Here is a 22,724-nt window from a genome sequence, read left to right as displayed (position 1 = left end):
TGAGGTGTATAAGGCCTTGAATGGGTTGAGCAAGCTGAATGTTGATGGGATTCTTCGTCTTGCTCAGATTAAGAACCTGAGGGGGCACAGATTCAAATTGAGGAAAGACAGTTGTAGAATAGATGTGTGGAAAGACTTCTATCTTTTGTTGTGGAAGTTGATAGCCTAAATAAATTTAAGGCTGAGCTGTACAGGCATTTGGAACGAATGGAGAGGTGAAAAGGAATTTTTTTTTTTTGGCTGATGCTGCATAAGTGCTTGCTTTCTTGCATCTTATACCTCTACTAATGCTAATGCTAATACAACAGTTTTTGGCTGGTATTGTTTCTATGCTTAATATATAACCAGAAATGTTCTAATTTTCATATTGGTATGTGAATGTACCACCTCTAGTTGTCAAGGAGTTCTCTGCTTTCAATGCGAATTATCTACCAATATCCTCCAAGTAGACCAAACCAGGTCTACACAAAGGGTGACTTGTAACTTTTGCTAAAAAAAAAAAAAATAATAATAATAATAAAAAATAATAATAATTAATAAATAAATAGAAAATAAGGGGATGTAACATACTCTTCAAAAGCAGAGATGATTCTGAAGGATACAAGGGTTTTTATAAGTTTCTAGCCTCTCACAGAGGATGTATTTCTGGTGCATATTTTATTCAACAGTGAACCTTTACATGAACACATACGAAGTTATAGTTCACAACTTATGATCACTGAAGTTTGAGCCTACATAAATGGAAAGGTTGAATTTTTTCCACTTATGCATACTCCATAACAAAGCAAAATATCTTTACAGAAAGGGGTTACTGAGCAAGGATATTCATGAAGATACCATAATTTTCCCTATCATATGCAACTGTTAAAAATTTGGTGGCTGAATTTAAATGTGCCAGAAATGGTACATCAAAGATGAATAATGATGGACATCCATCAACCACATGCACTGAAGAAAAATATCAATAATGTTCATGGATAACAAACAAGTAATAACTGTTAAAGAAATAGTATGGGTTATAGACATCTCATCTGAATAGGTGCAAAACATTATCAAATGAATTAGGTACAAGAAAGGTTTCTGTATGATGGGCTGCCCACCTTTCTGAGACCCAATCAGAAAGTTGCTTCAGTTTGAAGCAACTTTCTGCTCATTATCAAGCAGATCTTGAAAACATTTTAGTCAGATATGCAACTATGGATGAAACATGCCTTTATCTCTACCAACCAGAGTCAACACTGAAATTAAAACAATGGAAGCATGCTGATTCACCACCTCCAAAGAACAGCAAATTGGTCCCACTGGCAGGTAAGATCATGGTATCTAATAATGGTAGACAGATTACCTTCCAAAGAGACAAACAATAAATGGGCAATACTATGCTAACTTTATAACTAAATTATGAGATGCAATCAATTCAAAGAGGCTTGGAAAGCTAACTAAAAGTGTTTTGTTTCACCAGATCAATGCACCTGTTTACATACCAGTTGGTGCCATGGCTACGATTCATCAGGCTGGCTACGCATAATTTCCCCATCTGTAATACTTTCCAGATCTAGCACCATCTGATTTCCACATTCTCAAAATTAAAAAAATCAACTTATCTGAAAGGAAATTTGGGTTGGAGGATGAGGTGAAAGTAGCCACATTCCTCTTTTTAGACCAGTCAACAAAGCAACTACAAAACTGGGATCATGAATCTGCAGCATCACTGGGAAAAGTTCACTGAGTTGCAAGAATACTATATCAAAAAAGTGTAATGTCAACATCAAACCACAATTTTACACTAGGCTAGAAACTTAAAGATTCATATAATGATGCTCATACATCAATGATTAGAGAAAATTAACATCTTTTGGATGTTCATTAAAATAAATAATTAAAATTTATAATTACTCTCAGTGTGTGCACATGCATGCACATAGCTGTAGTGCTGATTAACCTTAAATGGTGAGCTAGCAAACCCATATTCCAAAAATTAGTATATAAATGAAATAATTTAATGACTACATCAAGATCAGGCACATGCATGTAATTTAAAGACAATTTAAAAGTGCATACCAATATTTCTTGACCTTGTAAATAGTCTACTGGTTTCACTCATAAAGCGATCCACGTGGCTCTGTCCTTTCTCCCATAATGCAATTGGAATGTCCATAATATTGCATATAAAGCATATTGCTGTTAGAGGACTATGTAGAAACAGAGTAAACAGGTTCCCTTTGTGCTGCTGATCTGCACAATAAAAACTTTTTAATAATACACCAATGGTTTGAAAAGGACATACACACACACACACACACACACACACACACACACACACACACACACACACACACACACACACACACAGGGAGCTTCAAAAGTACGTGAAAAAACTTCTGGGGGTGTTTCCAGGGTCTGAAACAAAAAAAAGTTATGCATGTGTGCGTGCATGCGTGTCGAATTCTGAACAGTTATTGAACTATGGCTTTTTGAATTTATAAAACACTGCTGAGTCATGAACAGTTAAAAAAAATAATACAAATAAAAACAAACAGCACATAATCAGTAAGAAGAGACATTTTACTAGACAAGACACATATTTGCTTATTCAAAACTCTACAGCCATTTCCCTCCCCCTCAATAATACATTCCAGAAGTTTTTGCTCATACTTTTGAAGGTTGTGTGCATGTGTGTGCACGTATACATGTACAGCATAAGCCAAAGGTAGCTTCACAACTTCTCTGGTACCTACAGCTACTAGATTATCTCCACACCATGGTAAGAAAATTGGCAAGCCTACCATAAGTGAGAAACTGTTGAGAAAGTAAGAAGTTTCATCTAGAATCAACTGTATTTTTTGTAGTACACCAAATTCTATGCTAGTCCCAACATATGAAGAGAAGTATCACTGTAACAATTAGCACAGATACATCAGCCATGCTACAGTGCATCTGGTAAAAATTTGAATATCAGTGGGATTGTGTGCTACATTACTGCTGGAAGTCATATCAAAATGTAGTAACTGTTGCTTCTACTGCAACTTTGGTTTGGGTTTATACAAATTTTCTCTAAATACAACGTTTTTGCTATGTAAAGAAAGTAAAAAGCTATAAGGCATCAAGTGTGTGAAGCTGCGTTTGATATACCCTGTGTGTGTGCATGTATACATGTAATTTTATATATATATAATAATAATCATAATAATAAAATAAAATCATAATATCATAATAATAAAATCAAATCATAATAATCATATAATAAGAAATAATCAAATTGCACTGGAATTAAAATTTTCAATCTCAATATAAATATGACCTTTATTGCAAGGTGCAAAAGTACATGCAGGTACCCAGACTTTACAATACCCTTCACAGGACAAAGCCAGAGGTTAACAAGCAGCGAGATATAATACAGGATAAATAACATAAAATAGATTATATTTCTTTAAAAATTAATAAAATATAATAATAATAATACATCAATTTAAAATAATAAGAGACATAAAAAATTACACAGAACAGTTTCCTTGAATACAGTCAAACATAAAATTGTATTTATTTAATTATTGAAAAAGTCAAGAAATAAGTGAATTGCATTGGAATAAAGTTTTCAATCTCAATATAGTCAAACTCAGTTATTGTATCATTGAAGGGAATACAATATTATTCACATTATACCTGACGTTGACATTTGTAAAATTACATTGATATTGGTAGAAATGTAGTAATAAAATTTAATAAACTGATATAAAATACATGCATATCACAAAGTTTTTCAATTGATTCCATTTTGAACTAAATACTGTTTCACTTTCAGGGCATTGCACACACTGCTCACATACAAATAGTAAATCACAAATTTATTTGGGGTTTAATGCATGTTTATGTAAATCGTGTGGGCACAATACTATCTGTACAGTATATTGCACATTTAATAATACTATATCACTATCTTTTTTTTTTTTTTTTTTTTTTTTTGTTTCCCAGCCAGAAGCATTTCTCTAAATCATACTTAATTTTTGCAGTTTATGAAAGAACATGATTGTACTTTTGTGTAAAACAACCCAAAAGTTCAGTTTAGCTGCTTGAAGTGCTTCATGAATAGTAAAACTTTTGGTTCTACATCAACTTCACCTTACAGTGATTATGTATCATTTATCAGGGCTTCTTAAACTTTTTTCATTCACGACCCCATTTATGATTGCGAGTTTCTTGGCGACCCCATATAAATATAAAAGAAAGATAAATTAATATTTTTTGATGATTTATTTATTAGGTAACAATATACATATGAAAATATATAGTTTTAGAATTCGTTTTGAAACATACAAAAATCTAAAATTAAAAATTGCACAAAAAATTGTAAAATTGTATTTATTATAGTTACAAAAATTATATGCCCTATTTTTCATCAAAATTGCATTTTTTGCAATAACATAAATAAAAGGGGATTCTGACCGTCTTAGTTCGCTCGAATATATTCGAATGCAGTCGTTGAGTGGTAAGTATTAAATTAAAATTAAAGTAAAAAATTTAATGAGATGGATGTGCCTGTTTTTTATTGCATAACAAATTAAATCTTGGTGGAATGTTTGACACTGCTGGACGTAAGACCTCTTCAACATTTTTTAGTGCTGAACGATACTGGGATTTAATGTGTTAAAGCTGAGAAAGTAACTTCACATAAATATGTGGTGTTGAATGGCAGAAGTACATTTAACGCCATATCAGCGATTGTGGGAAATTCAGTTCTAGTTCCGATCCAGAATTCAGTCAAGGACTTTTTTTGAAAATGTAGTTTTAAGTTTCAGTCACTCGAAAGCTCAGCAAATTCCTCTTGAGCTTTAAGTGGCAGGTGATCAATCTCACTTAAGCCAATCCAAAACGGCTTTTGAATCCAAACTGTTTTTTGGAAATCAATATTTAATATAAAATATGTACGGAACTGTGTTTCTAGCGCTTTTAAGTGATCTACAATAATTTTTGCAATAAAAGTTTTACAATGAATTTTCTCGATTATAAAATTGTCGACACTGGAAAACATTTCGAACGAATTTTTTTCTACCCTACTTTTCCAAATGTTGATCTTTTTGATAAAACTTTCAATTTTATCATTCGAAGTAAATATATCGCAATTTTTTCCTTGGAGAGACAAGTTGAGATCGTTTAATTTCGCAAAAATATCTGACAAATAACACAGCTTGGATAGCCATAAGTCATTTTGAAAAAAAGCAGCAAGTTCACATTTTCGTTCGGTTAAAAATATTTCGATCTCGTCCTTTAATAGCAATAATCTTCTTAAACTTTGACCTCTTGACAACCATCTTACTTCTGCATGTAATAATAAAGTTGTCTAGTTGGAATCCGTATCCATACAGAGATTTGAAAATAAGTGGCTGTTAAGGGCATGGCTCTTAATAAAATTTATAATCTTAACAGCATCCTGAAGCACATCGTTCAATTCTGGTGCTAATTATTTTGCTGCAAGGACCTCTCGGTGAATAAGGCAGTGAGTAAAAGTTATATGATCATAATGAGCAGCTTGAAAAAATTATTTAAAACCAAAATTTTTGCCGGTCATCGCTCTTGCACCATCTGTGCATATTCCACAGCAATTTTTCCATTCTAAACCTTCAGTTTTTAAAAATTCGTCAACTTTACAATATATGTCTTTCCCTGTAGTATGGTCTTCCATAGGACGACAAAATAACAATTCTTCCTCCACGCTTTCTTTATAAACGTACCTGACATATACTAACAACTGAGCCAATTTAGTAATATCAGTTGTTTCGTCCAACTGAATTGAAAATTTTGGGCTTTCTTTAATTCTTGTAATAAGTTGCACTAATTGGTCCTTGTTAATATCAGAAATTCTATTCGAGACAGTGTCGTTCGACAAAGGAATTTTTCGAATATCATCGCCATATTTACTTCCATGTAGTATTTCTGCCATTTTAATAGCAGCAGGTAATACAAGATCTTCTCCAATGGTGAACGGCTTTTTATTTTTAGCAATACAGTATGAAACTTCATATGACGCTAGTAAACATTCTTCACTAACGGTTATAAATTTTTCAAAAGATTTTTTTTCTTTATTTAAAGATTTATACAGTCTTTCAAAATATTCTTTTGGTTTATTGACATACGAAACATGCTTTAACATGCTTTGATTCAAGATGTCTTTTTAATTTTGATAGTTTCATACTCTCCGGAGCCAATAATTCATTGCAGATCAAACAAAGAGGTTGTTCATTACCCTTACAATTTTGAAATGTAAAGCCAAATTGAAGAAAAGACTCATCATATTTTCTTTTTCGCACATAAGATGCCTGTTTTTCAATATTTTGTCCTGCCTGAGAAGAGTTTGTAGCATTATTATCTGCTTCATTGCTATTCTTATTTAAGTTCAGCCATTTATCCATGGCCAAAAATTATTTTGATCCTAAAATACAATAAATATATAAAAATAACATATTGCATATAATAATTGATTTATTAATTACCGAATAAATAAAAAAAAACTAAAATCTCGTTACGGCGGAACACTGACAATTGACTACACTAGTTCACATTACAGTCAGTGTTATTGAATCACAGTCTCGCTGCACGTCTGCGCGTGCATGCCTCCCTTTGTTTGTGTGCAGGTGTGTGAGTGTGACTCTGCACAAATACACATCTAGATGTTATAAAATCGTGTATTTAAATATTTGACATTAAAATCTCTCGCGACCCCAGAATTTTGCTACGCGACCCCAAATGGGGTCACGACCCATAGTTTAAGAAGGCCTGATTTAAATGAATAATGCTACAGCATAAGTGTCTAAATCATGCTGATTTAAATCGATGCGATTTATTCTGCAAATCACATTCTGATAAAAGAAAGTATTCCTTGTTAGTACCAGCTTCCACAGAATCAGTCCTAGGAGTTTCTGTACTAAATCGAGCATGGTGAAAAGTATTACAGATGACCTGTAATACTTTTCAGATACTCTGTTCCATGTCTTTTTTATATTTTTATTTTCTCTATTTTTTTTTTTTTTTTTTTATGTGAACCCCAAAACGAGAGGTACCAGAACCTATAGTACTTAGTACCATGCTTATGTTGGAGGTTGAGAAGACGAAAGAAGATATTTGTTGACATTGGACTTGAACTTCTGTAGATTGTAATTTTCAGGAAATACGTATGAAGGAAGGTTGTCCCAGAAAACGGCAGTCGAATGAATAAATGAGGAAGATGAAAAGTTGGTTCTGTGGGTTTGAAGTTGGACAGTAAATGGATGTTGGCTGGTGGGGGGCACGGGTTTGGACTGTTTTGAAAGAGAGAGCGGGAATTATAGAAGCCAGTTCGGAAGAACAGTGCCCATGCAAGTATCTGTAGAAGAGGCATGCATCAGAAACATCTATGAGAAAGCGAGTGGAGAGACTCTGTTAGAGATGAATCATTAATTAACCTAACTGCCCTCTTCTGAATGGAATCAAGAAGACAGAGAGGTTTTGGGGGCACCACACCCAGTGGGAACAATATTCCATAGCAGGGGGGATCTGCGATTTATACAGAGTGAGCAGCTGTTTGGAAGAAAAGTAACGCCGAGAGCGAGAGAGAAAACCAAGTTTTTTAGATGCAGAGGAAGCAATATTTGTAATGTGCTTGTGCCAAGAGAGATTAGAAGTCAGGGTAATCCCCAAAAGAGATATATCATTTTGCCTAGAAACTGGAGTGTCACTAAAGATAAGCATAGGAGCAGAAGAATCCTTTTTGCGAGATATAAGACAAGACTGAGTTTTAGAAGGGTTGAAATCAACTAAGTTGTCTTTGCCCCACTGGAGAATTACTTGAAGATCGGCATTTAAGGAATTGGTAGCAGATTTTCGAGAAGTTGAGGCTGATTGAGCAGGACAAGGTTTCACAAAATGGAAAGGAGAAGTTAGAAGACAGAGAGCCATCTACCATCACCCTCAGTGAGCGATCAGAGAGAAAACTGGATAACCAATTACATAAAACAGTTGGCAAACCATAAGATGGAAGCTTGTTTAGAAGACCTTTAGGCCAAACATGATCGAAAGCCTTTCAGATGTAAAGAGCAACTACTTAGGTTTCACCGAACCTTTCCATTGAATTAGTCCATAATTGGGTAACATAAGACAGAATATCACCAATGGATCGACACTGACGGAATCCATATAGGTGATCGTTGATCAGATGGAAAGTTTCTAGGTAGATTAAGAGTTGGCGGTTAATTGATTTCTCTATTACTTTAGAAAGAGTAGAAGTAATTGCAATGGGACGATAATTGGATGGAAGGGATTTGTCACCCTTTTTAGGAACTGGCTGGATACGAGCAAATTTCCAAGCAGAAGGAAAAACACCTTTGGAATAAGAAAGTGAAAAAAGGCGGCAAAGAACAGGAGTAAGTTCAGGAGCACAGGTTTCAAGAACAAGTGAAGAAATACCATCGGGACCTGGAGCTTTCTTAGCATCAAGATTCGTCAAAATCCTTCTGACATCCTTTTGATGGAAGACCACAGGAGGCATTGAATGGAGTGTGTTGAGAATGGTGGGAGGTGTTTTACCAAGATCATTAATACATGATTTGGAAGAAAAATGGGATGCTACAGGTCAACTTTATCCTTGGCTGAAGTGACAACAGAACCATCTGGTTTGGACAGAGGTGGGAGCAGAGATGGGCAAAAGTTGCAGTCAATAGCTTTGGCAAGGAACCAGAATGCATGGCTACCATTAGGACAAGAAGCAAGTTTTCTACTCTTAGCCTGCTCAAACTCTAGTTTGGACTGATTAATAACTGCTTTACAATTGTTGCAAGCTTTGGTGTAGGCAGAAAATGAAACTGAAAAATCAGAAACAAGCCAATTACGATATCTAACATTCTTCTCTTAAACAGCCTTAGCACATTTATTGGAACACCAAGGTTTAGATAAAGAACGAGATTTTAAAGTGGAGTGTGGGATAAAGGATTCCATTCCAGCAGAATAATTTCACTGACACAATCTGAGCAAATGTTGACATCAGAAGTTTTAAAACAGTAATCTGACCAAGGAAAAGAAAATCTTGCAGATATCATCCCATTTTGCAATCGTGTAAGGCCAAACAACACGAGGTTGGGAATAGCCATGAGATAAAGGCTCCAATGGAGAAGAGACAATCACCAAGTTGTGATCTGAAGTGCCTAAAGTACTTCTCACTTTGACCGTGTACTTAGAAGGGTTGTTTGTGAGAAAAAGGTCAAGTGTGTTGGCTGTATGATTAGGATTGTCTGGTATTCTTGTAGGTAAATGAACAATCTGTTCAAGGTCATTAGTAATTTCAAAAGCCTCAGGATCTCGACCAGCTGGATTGGTGTGACTAGAAAATGGAAGATAGCTGGAGTTGTGAACATTAAAATCACCAAGGGAAATTACATCACTGTTAGGAAAGTTGGACTGGACAAAGTCAAGTTGCAAAGAGAAGAAGTCAAATAGCTCCACGTGATTAGTGCAGTTGGGAGAACGGTAGAGACAACAGATGAATTTTACACAATGAGGTAGAGAGATTTTAAGCCAGAGAAGATCAAAGAGAGTACATTCCAGATTGCCAAGTCTCTGACAGGGAATATCAGAACGGACATTTGCACAAGCACCACCTTTGAGGCAAAGGGAATGATACAGCGAATAATTTGGGCATATGAGATGAGCAGTAGTTGAATCAACCGATAACTGAGATTCTGTCAGAAAAAGTACATGGGATTTGGCTGACTGCAAGTGGATATGGACATCGTTAAGATTAGAATTGAGACCACGTATATCTGTGAAATGAGTTAGGAAGTGATTGGGAGGTTTAGATCTTTTCGCAGATAAGCTTGCTCTATTAGTTTGACAATTCATGGTGTATTCAATAGTAAGAAAAAGTGGGTGGGACATGCTGTATGAAGTAATGAAATTTTTGGATATGGCGTACACATGGTAAGAATATACCCAGATCCTACACATAACGTGGCCTCGACAATGCTCCCCGCATACAGACTACTCGGACTCCCTCCAGTCACTATGTGGCAGAGTAGAGGTAGCAAGATTATACACTAGCTGATCCGGAAGCCTCCTAGAGAGTTACCAATATGTTCGGCCCAGTGTACTAACTAGCGGCCGGCCTGCGAACACAGTTTTAGAGCTGTACCCTCGAAATGTAAGAAATATCGGATCTCGCCACAATGTTCATCATAACCTCAAAAGTCATCAATCATACTGCATGATGAAAGAGATAGGGAACAGTTGACCAGAACTTAGCTCTAGAGACTAAACATGGGTTCCACCACTTCAAGCCTCCAATAAGCAAAGTGGTGGTATTGCACCGGTTGATAAGAGTTATCTACCACTTGGAGCTCTTTTACTTCCTCTCTTCACAACTTGACTTTCTCCACTCCAACTTTCCTAACAGTGAGGTAATTTTCCTTGGTGATTTTAACTTTCACAACTCCAGCTGGCTTCCGTTTTCTAGTCTCACCAATCCAGCTGGTCCAGATCCTGAGGCTTTTGAAATTACTAATGACCTTGCACAGATTGTTCATTTACCTACAAGAATACCAGACAATCCTAATCATACAGCCAACACACATGACCTTTTTCTCACAAACAACCCTTCTAAGTACACGGTCAAAGTGAGAAGTACTTTAGGCACTTCAGATCACAACTTGGTGATTGTCTCTTCTCAAATGGAGCCTTTATCTCATGGCTATTCCCAACCTCGTGTTGTTTGACATTACAAGAATGCAAAATGGGATGACCTTCAAGATTTCTTTTCTTGTTTTCCTTGATCGGATTACTATTTCAAAACTTCTGCTGTCAACGTTTGCTCAGATGGTGTCAGTGAAATTATTCTTGCAAGAATAGAATCCTTTATCCCGCACTCCACTTTAAAATCTCTTCCTTTATCTAAACCTTGGTTTTCCAATAAATGTGCTAAAGCTGTTCAAGAGAAGAATGTTGCATATCATAATTGGCTTGTTTCTAATTCTTCAGTTTCATTTTCTGCCTACATGAAAGATCGGAACAATAGTAAAGCAGTTATTAATTAGTCCAAGCTAGAGTTTGAACAGGCTAAGAGTAGAAAACTTGCTTCTTGCCCTAATGGTAGCCGAGCATTCTGATCTCTTGCCAAAGCTATTGGCCGCAACTTTTGCCCATCTCTGCTCCCACCTCTGTCCAAACCAGATGGTTCTGTTGTCACTTCAGCCAAGGATAAAGCTGACCTGAAAGCATCCCATTTTTCTTCCAAATCATGTATTAATGATCTTGGTAAAACACCTCCCACCATTCCCAGCACACGCCATTCAATGCCTCCAGTGGTCTTCCATCAAAAGGATGTCAGAAGGATTTTGACAAATCTTGATGCTAAGAAAGCTCAAGGTCCCGATGGTATTTTTTCAGTTGTTCTCAAAACCTGTGCTCCTGAACTTACTCCTATTCTTTGCCACCTTTTTTCACTTTCTTATTCCAAAGGTGTTTTTCCTTCTGCTTGGAAATTTGCTCATATCCAGCCAGTTCCTAAAAAGGATGACAAATCCCTCCCATCCAATTATCGTCCCATTGCAATTACTTCTACTCTTTCTAAAGTAATGGAGAAATCAATTAACTGCCAACTCTTAAACTACCTAGAAACCTTCCGTCTGATCAACGATCACCAATATGGATTCTGTCAGTGTCGATCCTCTGGTGATATTCTGGCTTATGTTACCCATTTATGGACTAATTCAATGGAGAGGTTCGGTGAAACACAAGTAGTTGCTCTTGACATCTCAAAGGCTTTTGATCGTGTTTGGCATAAAAGTCTTCTAAACAAGCTTCCATCTTATGGTTTACCAACTGGTTTTAGTAATTGGTTATCCAGTTTTCTCTCTGATCGCTCACTGAGGGTGATGGTAGATGGCTCTGTCTTCTAACTTCTCCACTAATGCCAGTGTCCCCCAAGGTTCAGTTCTTTCCCCCACTCTTTTCTTCATGTATATTAATGACCTTCTTCCATTGACGGGAAATCCTATCCATTGTTTGCCGATGATAGCACATTGCATTCCACTTTCCATTTTGAGACCCCTTGCCCTGCTCAATCAGCTTCAACTTCTTGAAAATCTGCTACCAATTCCTTAAATGCCGATCTTCAGGTAATTCTCCAGTGAGGCAAAGACAACTTAGTTGATTTCAACCCTTCCAAAACTCAGTCTTGTCTTATACCTCGCAAAAAGGATTCTTCTGCTCCTATGCTTATCTTTAGTGACACTCCGATTTCTAGGCAAAATGATATCTCTCTTTTGGGGATTACCCTAACTTCTAATCTCTCTTGGTACAAGCACATTGCAAATATTGCTTCCTCAGCATCTAAAAAACTTGGTTTTCTCTTTCGCTCACGGCATTACTTTTCTTCAAAACAGCTGTTCACTCTCTACAAATCGCAAATCCACCCTACTATGGAATATTGTTCCCATATCTGGGGTGGTGCCCCCCCAAAACCTCTCTCAGGCTTCTTGATTCCATTCAGATGAGGGCAGTTAGGTTAATTAATAATTCATCTCTAACAGAGTCTCTCCACTCGCTGTCTCAGAGACGTACTGTTTCTGCTGCATGCCTCTTCTACAGATAATTCCATGGGCACTGTTCTTCTGAATTGGCTTCTATAATTCCCGATCTCACTTTCAAAACAATCCAAACACGTGCCGCTACCAGCCAACATCCATTTACTGTCCAACTTCAAACTCATAGAACCAACTTTTCATCTTCCTCGTTTATTCATTCAACTGTCGTTTTCTAGAACAACCTTCCTTCATACATATTTCCTGAAAATTACAGTCTACAGAAGTTCAAATCCAATGTCAACAAATATCTTCTTTCGTCTTCTCAACCTCCAACCCAAGCACGGTACTAAGTACTATAGGTTCTAATACCTCTAGTGTTTGGGGTATACATAAAAAAAAAAAAAAAAGACTCAGGGGAGGTCTCCATGGACTGGAGATGTGCAAATGTATCTCCAATTCACAAAGGGGGATTAAAGAATGACATGAGTAATTAGACCTGTTAGTTTGACTTCTGTTCAAGGAAAATGGAGTCACTGGTTAAAGAAGCATTGCAGGATCATCTAGACAAGACAGTTGTTGTTGTTATTTGGTTTTTAGGAGCATTAGCTGCTAAAGCCATATTGCTCCAGGGATATGCAGTGATCATTCCCTGACCTTTCCGCATCCTCCATATTGGTGGTCATGGGCTCGAACTTGATTAGAAGCATGTGCTACGCACTGCTGCTCCTGCCCACCTGGCTACGGAAGCGCCTCTAGACAAGACAGAAGTAATAATTCAGACACCATGGGGTTGTCAAGGGGAAGTCTTGTCTGCCCAATTTGATTGGATACTATGATGTGGTCACAAAGGAACTGGATGCAAAAAATAATTTTGATATCGTATACGTGGATTTCATGAAAGCTTTTGACACTGTTGTGCATGGAAGACTACTGTACAAATTGGAGCAGCGTGGTATTAAGAGTAAATTGCTACAATGGATAAAAGGGTGGGTGAGTGGGAGAAGACAAAGAGTGGTAATCAATGGACTTCGTAGACTAATGTTATTAGTCGAGTCCCCCAGGGTTCAGAGTTAGGCCCACTGTTGTTTTGTATATTTATCAATGATATTGATGAAAGTATAGTAGGCTTAATGTTGAAGTTTGCTGATGATACAACGGTTGGCAGGGTTGTTAATGACAGTAATGGCAGTGTGCTACTGCAAAAGGGATCTGGAAAATTTGGTCAGATGAACTGAAAAGTGGAAACAGAAGTTTAACATTGACAAATGCAAAGTACTGCATATGGGTAGAAGTAACCCCAGAGAAACGTACCAACTGTGTGGTACTGCACTTAGGGTGGTAGAAAATGAAAAAGATCTGGGAGTAATTGTGCAATCAGATATGAAGTTTTCTGAGCAATGCAGACAGGCTTCCAGAGCAGGTCATGGGGTATTGTCAATTATACAGGAATTTTGCTAGTAGGGAAAAGGAGGTGATTATCCCTTTGTATAAGGCAATGGTCAAGCCATGCCTTAAATACTGCATACAGTTCTGGAGGTCTCATTTTAGGATGTAGAGTTGCTTGAATGTGTACAGAGAGGGGCAACAAGATTGGTGAGGGGAATGAAGGGATCCTCTTACCAAGAAAAGCTAACTTCTGCAAATTGCAGCGGCTGGAGACTAGGCACCTGCGACGTGATCTGATTGAGGTGTATAAAGTTTTGAATGGGTTGAGCACACTGAATTCTGATGGGTTTCTCTTCTTGCACAGATTACGAACCTGATGGGGCATAAATTCAAATTGAGGAAAGACAGTTGTAGAATAGATGTGTGGAAATTTTCCTTTAGCCAGCGATTGGTTAATTGCTGGAACAAACTTCCATCTGTTGTAGTGGAAATTGATAACTTAAATAAATTCAAGGAGAAACTGGAAAAACGTTTAGAGGGAATGGATGCATGAAATTGGATTTTTTTTTTTTTTTTGGCTGATGCTAAATAAGCTCATATGCTTGCTTTTTTGCATCACGTGCCTCCATTACAACAACTACTACTACTACCACTCTGCTTACCAAGGCTTTACTTTACTTGCTTACTTTAGTCTCTAGAGTAAAGATTCTCATCCCCCTAAATGAGGCCTTATTAAATTAATTCATCTTACACATCCCTGGGCCAAGTCTTCATTATAAAGCAAACATCAAATTAATGAGCATAAGTCTCAGAATAATAACACTATTTGTAATGCATGTTATGCTCATCCATAAAATTTTATCTGAAGAAAGTCCTCACATTTAATTCAAATGATCTGTAACAGAAGGAAGTGGGGCTTGTCCTGATCACAATTCCTAATCAAGTGATTGATTAGGAATTGTGATCAAGACAATGCTGCTCTGACTGGAAACAAGCAAACTCTTTTGCATAGGAAAATGTCCAATGCTTAAAATAAAAGGAAGTGTCCACTTCCTTTTATTTTGGGCAATGAAAATAGAACAGATTAATGCTAAACACTACATTTAGCATGAAACAAGCTAAAATACAGGGGCTATTTACAAGATTGCCAGCAATGATATAATTGCAGCCTAATGAAATAAGCAATCATCACTTGATGACTGTTTGAAATTGGTGATTGTTTTGATAATCAAACGTGCCACACCTGCATTGTGGGATCAAATTTAGGGAATTTAAATTTTAACCATGCATTAGAATATTACATATGTTTCAAGAACACCATGGTTCCTTTATCTACACAAACTCTTAAAAATTTACATAATTCATTATCCTCCGATTCATATATTGTTGCACACAATGAGAGAGGAAAACTATAAAGAGTGAACAAACAAGGAAGAAACAGTCTTGAAACAAAGAGGTCGTGCTTTAGAATGAATTAAGCTGTGTCTAGGTGTTGACTTATCAAAATTAAATTTCTAAATAAATTTTAATCTTTCTGTTCATAATTTAATTTTCTAAAAGTTAAAAATTTAAATATTCGTTAAACATTATTAATTACCATGGAAGGCTGGAGGAACATCTTCAGGTGACATTAGAATTACCATAGGCTGACCAAAGTAATGAGGCATATGTTGGAAGGCTTGACTGTTGTCACTATCCACAATGAGGAACAAAGGTTTTCTTGTAAAAGGATATAAGTCACCAGGAAAGAGACTGAAAAGGTCAAATTAGTAATGAATTGTGGAAAAATAGGGAAAAAAATATATATTCTGAAACCAACAAATCATCTAAATACTGCAAGATTAAACAAAATTTCTTAATATGATATTAAATGCTACTTTGCATTCTATTTTTTTCTGTTATATCTGCAGAGGCTTCACTCCAATGACAGCAACAGGCTCAAGCTTAAGCTCACTTTAGAAATGACTATTTTCCACAAGTCTACCTAAAATTACTTATTTCAATTTTACTTCAAACAGAATCACAAAAGAGGTGACCGCTATTCAATCAAACTGAAATGCTGCAACTATAGTCTGTTTTGAGATTTCCAAGTCAGATAACAGTCGACCTCAATTAGCAACTTTGTGCTAAATCAGTGAGTCAAATTTAAATGAGCAATCAAGCAGTGTGTGGAAGAAAATTAAATAGTAACAAAAGTTGAGTATATTTTAATCTCCAGTCCTGTGCTGTATTGACCCATCGCAGAAAATTAATAAAAACTGGAGATTTATCTCAATTTCTACAGCAAAACAAAACCCCAAACCCTAGATATCAATGTTTTTTGCAAATATTAAAATAAGATTTAATAAAATATACAAATCAAGAGTGTTAAATATAAATACAGAGTAGATAAAATCAGTTAAGAACTGATAATAAAATATAAATGATTAAAAGTTATAAATAAAAATATACCAAATACAGAAGCTTTAAACAGAGAGACTTTTTATCAACTCTAAAGTGCAACATCGCCAATGCAATCACCTTATGCTGAATAACAGATTGCCTCGGGTGATGTGGCAGTAACCAGGAATGATCATGTTCAAAGAGGGAGAGGAGAGAAGAATGAAAACAGTCTAGCAGTCAGATTCATTGAAGAACATAGTATATAAGGTTATGCCAGAACTCATCACATTACAAAATTTCAGTGTCCTTAAAAAACAATTGTGTTCCATAGTTCTTTATACTAACAGATTCAGGATACAGCCAGGGATGAACTGGAATCCAAATTCAAAATCTTTTTGAATCTGCTAGTTTTGATCAGGCTCTGGCAACACTTGATGATCTGTTTGCAGCTGTTGATGATGATCATCATTTCTAAGGAAATGGTAACTATTGCTCCTCTGCTATCTCGATTCCCTTTCTTCTTATATACAATTTACTGTGAAATTAGAGGCAGATTTCTTCCATTCCTGGACATTGTAGTGTTATTTAGATTCACAAATGAGATCTCAGAGTATGTATGGGCCAACTGTAGGTTTATACATGTTTTCAGCATTTTTGAAACCTCCACAGAGATAGATTTCCAGGGTAAGTTCAAATCTGATGAGTGTGGTATCCTCCTCATGTCCATAATAGACTTGAATTGCAAGCTCGTGATTCTGTGCACCATCAAGGTTCTCCTTACTATTAAATTGAGTTTTTGTCCACCGTCTATTTCTTACTATCTGAGCATTTCTAAGTGCATTACCAGTTTTCTGCAATATTATCATATTAGGCAAGTACAATACCCATATAGTACCTAAGAGGCCTCCATAGCCGAGTGGTCAGGAGCAGGAGTGCAGTGGCACACGCTCTTTGAATAGACCGGGATTCAAGCCACTGACTGCTAAATACAGTCGATCTGCCAACCCGCACTGGACCAGCGTGGCAGATTATGGTCCATTTCCCTCAGCATGAATTGTTGAGGAGGCTTCCATCCTGCAGTGGGTTGATAATGGCTGAATTTACTTTTTTTTTTACCTATTAGGCTATAGTCTGTTATTACTGTTTTGAATGTCCCTATTCCTTTATTTTCACAAAGCAGCCTTGTTTACTGCACAAAGTACCTCAGAATGCAGGGTGAAGGTTACAATGGATCAGGTTTAGCCTCCTTAACACTGAAATGATCAGCCAATCACACAATTTCTGCCTATACACTGGACCCCAATAATAATCAAAATAAGGGGCTTGTATACATCATGTTATGGAGAATGCAATTTTAAAATGCAGTGAGTGTTGACATACTTCATATACATCCTTCAACAGGCACTATGCCTGTTGAAGGATGCTGATATTGTGCACCACTGAATTCATTTCTTCCCTCCTCCTTCTTTCCACTCCGCTTTCCTTGAAGATGCCCAGTCCTGGTTTGTTACTCATCACATGATAATCCTTGTTATATAAGTTGATATATGGGCACTTCGGAGTTTATAGAGGCACTATGCCATGAAAGCAGTGTACAGGTGACCCCTGTTTAACGCTGATAATTCATTCCGGAAAAACAGAGCACTAAGTGAATTTGCGCTAAGCGAGCGCCGCATTCCCATAAGGTAACATATGTATTTGTGAGTTGTGGTCGGTGCCATAGGATATTTCCTAATCAATAATAAACGGTAGTGAAAAGATGCACAAATGTCAGTCAAAATATTTAATATTCAAATATTTGTACATATAAAATATTCTCCATTACATATGCATATAATTATGTGGTAACTACTTACGTATCAAAAATTAAACTTAAAATCATGAATTTAATTGATCTAAATTGATTTTAATTGATTTAATTTAATTGATGAATTTAATCATAAAAAATGTGTCAATTTTGAGTTGTACTTTGGCCCTCTTCCTGGTAAACTAAAAGGGTTTTTAATTTTAAATCCCCCGCAGCGCTACCACCCAACAATAAAGTCAACCGATCCTTCGCCGCTTTGAAACCTGGCATGTTTTTTTTCTTATTTTAATATGAAACTTCTTTCAGGCATTCGATTCCGAAAAAGTCCTGCTTCATCTATGTTAAAAATGTTAAAAACTTGTTAGGAAGTATAACACATAATACCCCTCTTCAATAATTTTAACAAGTTCTCTTTTGAAAGTTTCGGCTCCTTGATCTGCACTTGCAGCTTCTCCCTGGATTTTAAATCTATTCAACCAGCCCTTACTAGTTTTAAATGGTTCCACTTTTTTTTTTTTTAAGGTGAATTTTCTTCAGATCATCATATAGCTAATCTCTCTCCTCTCTCTCTCTCTCTCTCCTTTTTTTTTTTTTATAATATTTAACTTAACTGAATTCTGTATTGGATATTATCTTTAATAAAATTAGTTAAAGTCTCTCCATTTCAATAGCCGGCCTAGCCCTAGTTGCTTGCAGTGGAACAGCCGTCTTTCCTGCTGCTAAAATTAATTCTTTATTTTTTATAATTGTTCTTACAGTTAAGTCCTAAATTATGGCATACATCCGCTTGTCATTGACTGGAATCAATTCGCTTCAAAATGCCCAATTTAATTTTCAAATTCAGTCTTTTTCTTACATTTGTAGTCTTCGTATTGTGCCCAGACATTGTTGCTTTTTCATTCTTATCCGCCATTATTAACTCTTCGAAAATGTAACTGCGTTGGTTGCATTAATTATGATACAATGTTCGATCGAGCCTGTGACCACCAAATACGGAAGATGCGGAAAGGTCAGGGAATGACCACCGCATATCCCAGAAGCAATATGGCCTTAGTTGCTAATGCTCCTAAAAACCAAATAACAAACAAACAAACAATGTTCAAGTAAATTGTCTGTTATGCACAATGTCTAATACTGTACTGAGTGATAACTAGACTTTGGATAAATGCATATAACACAAATATTACAAGCAATATACTTGATCATTTTTTAAAATGTTGATCTCGGAACTATGTAACAAGTCACTCTACTGCAATTAAATTAGCGTGCGAGAAAATTTCACAGAGCATAGGAAAATTTCTCAAGTCGGCATGGGAAACGTTTTAATGCTGTTTTGCTATTCATTTTCAAGCTATCAACTCCATCAAATGAAACGATTTCGTTAAATATGCCAAAAATTCAATCTATAAAAGAGCGTTATAGCGAATCAACATAAAGCAAAAAATGTTATAATGAGGGCCAGCTGTATTTTTCATGTTTTTTTTTTTTACTGTTTTTATTGGTTTATATTTATATTTTACCAGTTATTTATTTATTTTATCATCATTGATTTGTACAATTTATAAATTATTTTAATTATCCATGTAATTCTATGAATAGTGGGGGTGGGGTTCTTTTAGTACTTATAATTATTTTTATATCCTATTATTCCAATTATGATCAATTTTCTATTATTTATTTTATTCCAGGGAATTTTACCAATGCTAGCAGCCACATTTATTATTCCGTGAAAAGTTATTGGACTATTAAGGTTTGATTAGTTATGTTCTAATTCCCAAAACTTCCAGTTATTTATCCTTTAATCTATTTCCTAGAGATCAAAACTTTCAATGTTCCTCATGGGTTTAATTAGCACATGTGACCTACAAATAATGGAACAAAAAATAACATCTGTCTCATAATGGTTCAGGCAAGTCAGTCTAGAATCTAGTGCTTGTGATTTTCTTTGCCTTACTTATGTGCTGTTTTTAGATATTTGAAATTTCTTTACATGTAAAGGATTTCTCTTTCTTAAAAAATACTGAAATTTTGGATGTAATGGTAGAATTTTATTATCTTGCCACTTTTTTCATAATTTCTGAAGGGCACTGAGAAATTAGTCCCATCTACTGTCTCAGTTCTCTTCAAGACATTTATTTTTATTATTTATTTATAGCTTTATTAAATACTAATAAGGTTAGCTGACAACTACTTTTGTTTAGAATTTCAGGTATTATTGAAGATAAGCTTTTGGTGAAGCAGATTTTTGTGAGGAGACAAATCAGTCAGCTTTAATTCTGAAACTAAAGTTCACTGACTGATTTATCTGCTTTCACCTGAGATGTTCTGTGCATTAGCATTTAAGGAGCTGGTGGTAGTTATTCAGATAGTTTTACTTGCTTGTGCAGTTCAAGATTTGTAAAACTATACATTTCTGAGTGCAAAGAGGAAGGTATCAAAATACCATCAACAAAACAAAGGAGAGGATTTCCAGTAAATCTAAAGTTTCAATGGAATAGAATGTTCAGGTAATCTAGCATTGTTTGCAAAGTTTAGGAGGCCTTTAAATACTGTGGTGAGTAGCCAAGGAAGAAAGTGGCTTTCTAATTGCAAAAGGAAGATTACAGCATGGGAACTTGCTTAAAAGACCAAACAAATAAAATTTGTAAATTTATTTAATAATGAGATATATGTTGTACATTTATTTCTGTTATAACCATTAAAGCATAATAATAATAAATATGCATATTGATTATGCTGAAAAATAAAATAAAGGCAAATTAAATGCAGTCCTTCAATTAAATTTGAATCAAAAATAATCCAAAACATTCAATATCTCACCAATGCATATCTTTTATCTGAACATTCCTTTTATTTGCATGATCAGGCTCTCTCTTGCTGTTAGTTGCAACACCACCATAGTCATAACCCACTAAAAATGAATTAAAATTGTACTAATTATATTTCTAACATAAGTTGTGAATAATAAATATTTCATTGTTGTTTTAATAATAATAATAAATATTAATAACAATAAACAGGATAGGAATAAATACTGATGTTTTAGCAACTGAAACATCAGTGGATTAATTTTTGATGCAAATGATGTAATCAAGTTAGATGGAAGAAACCCAAAGTGGGATTGTAATAAATGTCTTTAATGTGATTATATGAGGAGGTATCAAAAAAAAAAGTTCATACCCTGACCTAGATAAAACATCAGTAGGAAGATGCTGTTTTTAATATAAGTTGTCTACACATTCAATAACTAACATATAAAGTTTCATTCCCATAGGTGGGAAAGGATGCTAGGGCTGATGAAGTTGAGTATTGAGCAGTGATCAAGTTCCTGCATTTGCGGGGCAAGAAAGCTCAGGAAATTGACGAAGAAATGAAAGCTGTGAATGGGCAGAATTGTCCATCCTATGACAAAAGTGGAAATGAGAGTTCCAGTGAGGTCGTACAAGTGTCTTTGACGAGCCAAGTGAAGGAAGGGCATCAACATCCACAGACAGTGAGACAGTTGCAAGGGTTAAGCAGCTGATGCTGAGTGAAAGATGTGTGACAATTCATTTCATCGCAAATGCAGTGAGAATTAGTTATGGGTCTGACCACAGCATTTTACATGACCATCTACACATGTATAATGTCTCCGCATGATGGGTTTCGAGATTTCTGAAGCCTTTGCAGAAGAAATGTCGAATGCAATGTTCTCGCTAACTGTTGGATTTGTGTAATGCGGACATTGAGAACATTTTTGATCGGTTGGTGACAAATGATGAATGCTGGGTGTATCAGTATGATCTAGAGACTAAAGACATGTCAAAGCAGTGGAAGCACACCTACCAAAAAGGCAAAGCCCACTCCATCTGCAAAGATGATGATGTCTGCATTTTGGGACAGAAAAGAGGTTATTCTGACAGAATACCTACCTTGTGGTTTCACACTTACTGGAGAATACTACCGAAACTTTTGAAAAAGTTACACAATGCTTTGAAGGTGAAAAAGGTGTGGAATGTTAACCAAAAGTGTCCGCCTTCTGTCAGTCAATGCACCGGCTCACACGGCATTTGCCACCAACAATTTTGTTGCCCAGTGCGGCTTCAAACTACTACAGCACCCACCCTAATCTCCTGACCTAGCACTGTCAGACTTCTTGTTTCAAGAAATGAAGAAATCATTGTGTGGATGCCGCTTTGATTCTTCTCAAGAAGTCATCAATGAAGTGGAATCATGGTTTCAGGCAAAAAAGTGCAAACATCTATGATCAAGGCATTAAATAACTGATCCATAGATGGAGAGTACATAGAAAAGGATTGAAGTTCCTGTGAAGTTTCACCTTTCTAGGGCTATTATTTCTAAGTAAAGGGTACAAACCTTTTTGATAACCCCTTGTAAATGTGATGAGAAGCTTTGAGTTCTTTTCATTTTTATAGTTTCATACCTTTCCAATACCAAAATTCAGCTAATTTCTGATTATTGATAAATTAAAAAAAAAAAGGAAAAGTCAGAGGCAGAACTATCATAAAATATTTTTTTTGTGAAGGGTTTATCTTTTAATATTTTTTAATAGTAATCCAAACACAAAAGATTACTGGAACCAATAGTACTCTGGCAGCATTTATAGA

General features: G+C 35.7%; 1 protein-coding gene across 2 annotated transcripts in view; it reads right to left on the bottom strand.

The window, feature by feature from the left end:
- The window catches only part of LOC150087769 (protein SCAI), a 196,797-nt gene that overhangs the window by 24,530 nt on the left and 149,543 nt on the right, over positions 1-22,724 (bottom strand). For both annotated transcript variants that reach the window (XM_090370293.1, XM_090370294.1), the window contains 3 exons: positions 20,938-21,028; positions 15,526-15,680; positions 2,062-2,235 (listed from right to left, as the gene is read on the bottom strand). In XM_090370293.1, coding sequence (XP_090226419.1) covers positions 2,062-2,235; positions 15,526-15,680; positions 20,938-21,028 — 420 coding nt within the window. The remainder of the gene's footprint in view (positions 1-2,061; positions 2,236-15,525; positions 15,681-20,937; positions 21,029-22,724) is intronic.

Source organism: Mastigoproctus giganteus, chromosome 3 (assembly GCF_048544385.1).
Source record: "Mastigoproctus giganteus isolate SK-2022 chromosome 3, ASM4854438v1, whole genome shotgun sequence".
NCBI classification, from domain to species: domain Eukaryota; kingdom Metazoa; phylum Arthropoda; class Arachnida; order Uropygi; family Thelyphonidae; genus Mastigoproctus; species Mastigoproctus giganteus.
Note: the sequence above shows the minus strand (reverse complement) of the source record. Positions and strands in the feature narration are given on the sequence as shown.